The sequence below is a fragment of the Momordica charantia genome, assembly GCF_013281855.1.
Source record: "Momordica charantia cultivar OHB3-1 chromosome 10 unlocalized genomic scaffold, Mcharantia_2.0 BLBB01000010.1, whole genome shotgun sequence".
Taxonomy (NCBI): Eukaryota; Viridiplantae; Streptophyta; class Magnoliopsida; order Cucurbitales; family Cucurbitaceae; genus Momordica; species Momordica charantia.
In genome coordinates, this window is record NW_028275158.1 from 2,965,172 (window position 1) to 2,971,449 (window position 6,278).

Sequence of the window (6,278 nt, forward strand, 5' to 3'; positions counted from 1 at the left end):
ACGGTTGGGAATGCTCAATCACTAGCTGACTTTACATGAGGTTTGACATAATTTTAATTTGCTTGTCAATTTATTATAAAAATATATAGATTGGTTTAAATAATATTTGACATTGACCTGAAAAAAAAAAGAAAAATATTTGACATTCAAATCCATCCACCAATAAAAAAAAGTCAAATTCAAATATAAAAATAAAATATCAAATGGGTGATCACTTAAATGGAGCTTATATTTAAAGTTTGGGTTTAATTATAATTTTCATTTTTAAATAGAAGAATGAGAGTTTTATTGTCATTATTTAATCAATGACTTATTTGATATTGATAACGGAAATAAAGCCTTTGCAAATTTTAAGTAAGTGAATTTATTTTATTGATTTAATAAAGTTTTTTTTTTTTTTTAACAAACCTTACAAAACGAAGATTTCAATTATTAAGTTTAATCAATTTCGATCGAAATTAAATTGATGGCTACATCTTGAATCTTTTACGATATTTTTGGTCCAAAGTCAAAGCATTTTATTAATTGTAACAAAAAAAAGAGAGAACAAAACAATTAAGAAAGTACAAAATTAAGAAGTCAAGAGACGAAAATGGGACCTCAAAATTTTATTTTTTATTTTTTCTTATCACAAGGAGCATATGATGATGAAGCAAAATAAATCCAAACTTTATATAATATAAATTTCTTCTAGATGCCAAAAACAAAAAAAAAAAAGAAAGAACATATGTGAAAATCCCCTGAAATATTTGACAATATTAGGGTCGTGTCCAATTCTTGTTTCTCATTCTCGTTTTTTAGAATGATAGGCGCTTTGTTATTATTCATGTTTCTCATTTCTCATTTTTAAGAAAATTTTCCAAAATTGTGTATAAATTTTGAAAACAACAAAATCAAACTTCTGGTTTCAATTTCCATTTTTTTCAAAATATAAATAGAAGTATTGTTTTTTTCATTCTTGACTCGTAAGATTTGTGTTGTATTTTTCTTTTCTTTTTTTAATTTTTGTATTCAGTGTCGTTATCTGGTATTTTTTTTTTCAAAATAGGTATGTTATGAAACTTCAAAAAACCTTTATTATATATATAATTTTAAGACTAACTTATTATGATAATAATCATAGAGCTCTAGGGGCAACTAATGAATATATGGTAGAATATTATTTTGAGTCAAATGCTAATGCCTTTGTGTGTGAACTGACTTTTTTAAAGAGTAGTTTGACATAACCTTCTTGTCAATTTTTCAATTGGTTGACTGTTCAAATTATTTATTGGTTGATATATATTATCTTGACATTCTCATTTGATGTCACAAAGAAGAAACAAAAGGTCAAAATTCAAATATAAAAATGGAATTGATTGCTTAATGAGAAGAAATTGGCTCTTCAATTATTGTATGATTAATATGTAACTGGATGATTGACGAACTTGGAAATTCATATTGAGTTTTGTCATATAATTATCGATGTGCGATACAATGCAAGTTTGTATTAGAGAAATCGAACCAGTATAGAGAGTATGTGCTATGTAAATAAGATATTGAAAATTTTAGATGATGAAAATAATCTTATAATAAAATTTGTGTACTATTCTATCTTGTATTCAATTTTCTCATTCAAAATATTCGTAAATGTGAAGGAAAAGATAGAGACCTATCATACCATTGTGAAGATACGTGGGGTAAATGCAGAATTTGGTTCTGATTTTCGATATCAATAGCTCTTACAAACACCTGTAAAGATATCGGCTTGATCGGATTTAGTTGATTCGGGTCTAGTATGGTTGGGTGGTCCAACCCAAATGATTTGACTTGGGTGGCTTGACTCATGTCGCTTCCTTAGCTTTGATCCATTAAACCTGGTAGGATAGTTTTACCCATAACAACAAGAGTCTAATTTTGTACTTTATTTTCCAATAATAATAGTGTCAAATCATGTTATGGATGCCAACTAAAGCATAACTCGCCTCGTGAAAATATTATAACTATGACTAAAAGTTCTTGGTTTGCAATTCCCACCCCATGTTGCTATACTAAAATGTTAGGAATGAAATAGTAGGATATTGGACAAAAGTGGTGAACTAATTGATTTAAGAGGATACTTATTTTGTAACATTTATTTTGCATTTTATAAGATAAAATGATAAAATAATACTGCGTTTTGAAAAAATTTGGGAAGGATGACAAAAAAAAAACAACAACAACAACCACAAACTTGATTTGTTAAGAGTGTAATTGCCACTACAAGAAAAAAGAACAGTGATCTATTTGAATCGTTTTCTCATACTAGGTTGGGATTGGTGGAGCCAAAACGACGTTCGAACGAGCTAAGGAAGAGTCGGGATCAAGACGGGACATGTCGAGATGAAGCAGGGATGAAAACAGGTGAAGCGGGTGTTGCAAGCCAGAAGGGCCGAGGAAGCAGCGCCGTGGTGCTGTCCTGATGGGCACGGGCGGAGTTCGTTTCCGTTCGTAGCGGCATGGCGATTATAAATACAGTAGCTTCCGTTTTAAGATTTCTTGAGCTGTCACAATGTAGCAGTTGAGGGGTTTTTTGTAGCAGCCGACTTTGGGGTGTTTGGTAGCCGACTTCTGGTGGTGGGCTCGAGTATTGGCAGCACAGATTGGGAGATCAAGATCATTATGTTATGGGTATTGTATCTTGATTATCATGTGAATGTTTTCATTTCTGTACCTAAGTATAGTGTTTATAATACTTAGAAACTAGGGGCTTTTGTTAGGACCTCTAGAGGGACAAATACTGGGGTGAGATATTTGAGTGTTTTGTATTCAATCTCAATGATAGTGGAACCCGTATCTGAGCTGAAGACTGGACGTAGCCCATAAACTGTTGGGGTGAACCAGTATAAATCTTGTGTCGTTTATTGCTTTCCGTTTTTTTCTCTTGCGGTGTGTAATTTGTTCAGGTAACTGGATATAACTGTGGAAGGGAAAATTATTTAGAGCCATCAATTTCCCAACATACTATAGCAATGGTTTTTAATAGACTATACTATTATTAGTTAATAGTTTATAATGAAGTGTACAACATTTTATTGGTATAGAATATTTTGAGTAAATGAACCTAGTCTTAAAAAGTGGAGAATACTTTATAAATAGATTGCATGTTTAACAAAATTGAAGTTCAATATATCACCAAAAATATATCAACTCTTTTCAATTTAGATCATTAGCATTAGAAGTTACATTAATGATTAATGTATGGCAATTTTACATCAATCTCCAATCCCAAGATCAAACCAAATCAGTTGAGCTTCCCAAATATAACTTAAAAAGAAGCAAAATTACACATATTCCTTCTTAAAATCATACCCTCTTGAGCCCAAGATGAATGAGAGTCAAGAGAGTTATATTTCAAAAGCTGGTAAAATGGTATCTCTATATATATATTGCTTTGTTTTGTTTCTACAACAAGAAATTGTGACTATCTATTGTGATGCATTGTCTTGCTTCATGAGCTTCGAGTTAAGTCCGATATCCATTCCGTTGTAAGCGATTGGTGCATACATCCATAGATCATCAGAGCTCAACAGCTGCATATTCGATTCGATTTCAGACGGAATAAACTTAGATCAGAAAATGTACTCTCCCTTTAATGATAATACATCTCAAACTTAGTTGTTCAAAAATTTACATACCTTGATTTGAAGCTGCAAAAACTTCACATATTGAACAGCTTCTTCTAGCATTGTACTGATATCAACCTGCAGGCCAAGATATAGATGCAAATGAGACTCGGGCCAACGATTAGATCATTCGATACATGATCATAAGAAATTGACTTACCTTCGTGCCGTTCGGAACGAGGCTTTGTAAGATTCTCAACCTTTCATTGATTCTTTCTCTCCTTTTCTAAAGGGGCAAATGGAAAGAGTAGCAAAATTTAGTTCAAATTTTGGTTTCAATGTGTAGGAAAGTGAAGGCATGGGAGTGGTTTGAGAGGCTTACTCTTGCATAGAGGCTTTGAGGGTCTGTGGCTGAGCCTCTGCTGGCTCTTGGCTTTCCATTTGAGGTCAGAGAAGCTGATCCTTTTGAGTTTGTACTGGAAGTGACTCCACAATTGATTTCTTGAGGCTCGTTACAGTCATCCTCAGAGCTGAAACTGCTTGTGCTCTGCCCATTAGGACTAACAATGTGATCCTCTTCATTGCAGCTAGATCCCGAAGCGAGCTTCGGGCTCTTCCGAGATCTCACACTCCTCTTCGTCTTCTCCACCTTCGTTATCGAATCACAAAGCACAATGCTGTTAGAACCAAAGATAGAACAGAACAAACAAGCATAATTATTCTTAAGATGAATGAGCGCAGGCTTTATCAATCTCACATCAGGCAAACTCGGGGAACGCTTCTTGGGGTTGTCGTCGATCGAAATCGTCGGCGCAACCTCATCGTCTCTCATAGCTTCTTCTGCTGTCACCTCGGTTCTCCTTTTCGGTTGAGAGCTCTTCCCATTGATAGCAGCAGCAACAGCAGAGTTAGTAGGGGACTGTTGGAGTCTGCATTGCCTCGTTTTTTGGCTCGAACCGTTGTCGTCGTCCAAGCGAGCGGAGTCGTCATTCCCGACATCCTCCATGGAGAAATCCAAGGACAAAGAGGCACCATTGGGGAACCAAAGAGGGTGAGAATCATTCAAGCTATAAGGATTGTTGTTGCCTTGTGGAAGCCCATAGATATTGGAAGAATCAGAAGCATCTGAGGAGTAATAAGAAGGTTCTTCCATGGCTGCCATGGCCAATGCTGGTGATGGCTCATTGGCAGCCCAATAAGAAGGTGGGATTTCCAAGCTTAAACCTGAATTTAGCTCATTTGGAAGACAATAGTTACTGAGCAAATTGACCATGAAATCAGACTCCTCAGCTGTGTATGTTCCACTGAGAGAGATCCATTCTCTTTCTGAAATGGCTCCTATGGACTCCATTCTTGGATAAAAAGAAAGAGATTTTTTTTGGAAGTTTGATGCTTGAGAAGATGGGATTATGAACTGATGAATCTCATATTTATAATCTGTTACAACAAATATTTGTTGACTTCACTTGAATTTTTTTTTTAAAAAAAAAAACATCCCAAGTTTATTGTATTCTGTTTCTAGTTTAATCCCCTGAAGAGAGAGAGATAGAGGGAAACTCTACCAAATGGGCCCAAAGCCAACTCAAATGCTAAACCAACTGTAATGGATGGATTAAAAAAATGCAGATTAGTTTTCAGTTTATCCAAAGTTAAAACTAATACTTAACACCCAAAATTTTTGTTTTTTAGTTCAAGAGCTATCAGATCAGCTTAAATATGTTACGATTAGGCAGTATAAAAATGGAGATTAAGACAAAAAGAAATAGAAAAAGAAGAACTTGGTTGGTGGGTCTCTAAGAGAATGAGTCTAGGATTTTATATGTTCAAAAAATAGGTTTAAGTGGAATAATGAACTAATGAAGGTTGTTGTTGACAAAATGACATCTGATATCTAGAAGGGACTTAGATTCCAAAAAGAACTGCCTCAGATTACCCTATGACATCTCTTCTTTTTCCTTCTTTTTCTCTGTGTAGCCCAGGTTCTTGGCCAGAGGCGAAAAGGCTACACCTCGAGTCGTTAGAGTGAGAAAATAACGATTCGGTTCGAGTTTTTACCGCGTTCTTGGATTGATGTCTTTGTATCATGAGAAGTAAGGTCAATTTGGGTGCTAGCCATAGACTTTGGGAAGACTAAAAAACTACAATAATTTTGATGGGCTGTGGTGATAATGACCCTTTAGAGCCACATTCTCAAGAGTGGAATTTTGAGTTGAAACTTCAAGATGCCCTTTGGAGGTTCCCTTTGGCCTCATTGTCCCAAAAATTATCAACAGGGTATCTCCCATTTGTAGGAAAAAATTTAACTCAGCTGATCTTAAACTCAATAGATCATAAGGTAGTTCTCGTGTTGGATCTCGTATTAATATATCGATGTCTAGTGTAGCCAAACGAAGCATATAGATTTGCAAAGCATTTTTGCATACCAAGTTAAGATTCTCTCTTAGGAGAAAATCAGCCTATAGTTGGAGAAAGTTGAATAGAAACAAATTGTAATGAATTTTTGTTTCCTGGCATTATTCGAAAGTTGATTGAAATATGGACAACTTTTTATATATCTGAACTCACACATCAAAGGAAGTACTATAGAAGAATATAACGAAAGCTGACTTTATCCTAACTTATAACTTAAGTTTTTCGGTATAATAATTCGTTCTAACTCGTTAGATATATAATTGGAAGAAATTTTGGGTTTGT

General features: G+C 34.5%; 1 protein-coding gene across 1 annotated transcript; it reads right to left on the reverse strand.

The window, feature by feature from the left end:
* Window positions 1-3,176: 3,176 nt before the first annotated feature.
* On the reverse strand, window positions 3,177-4,967 carry LOC111017743 (uncharacterized). Its single transcript, XM_022293598.2, has 5 exons — window positions 4,342-4,967; window positions 3,967-4,233; window positions 3,805-3,870; window positions 3,657-3,722; window positions 3,177-3,551 (listed from the first exon to the last, which is right to left on the reverse strand). Exons 1-5 carry the CDS (start codon window positions 4,933-4,935, stop codon window positions 3,447-3,449), a joined length of 1,098 nt encoding a protein of 365 aa, XP_022149290.1. The 5' UTR covers window positions 4,936-4,967; the 3' UTR covers window positions 3,177-3,446.
* Between the last annotated feature and the right edge of the window lie 1,311 nt (window positions 4,968-6,278).

Coding starts and splice junctions, on each gene's coding strand:
- LOC111017743 (XM_022293598.2), bottom strand. CDS start 4,935: ATGGAGTCCATAGGAGCCATTTCAGAAAGAGAATGGATCTCTCTCAGT. Junction 4,234..4,341: donor GTTCCCCGAGTTTGCCTGAT/GTGAGATTGATA, acceptor TCGATAACGAAG/GTGGAGAAGACGAAGAGGAG. Junction 3,871..3,966: donor CTCAAAGCCTCTATGCAAGA/GTAAGCCTCTCA, acceptor TTGCCCCTTTAG/AAAAGGAGAGAAAGAATCAA.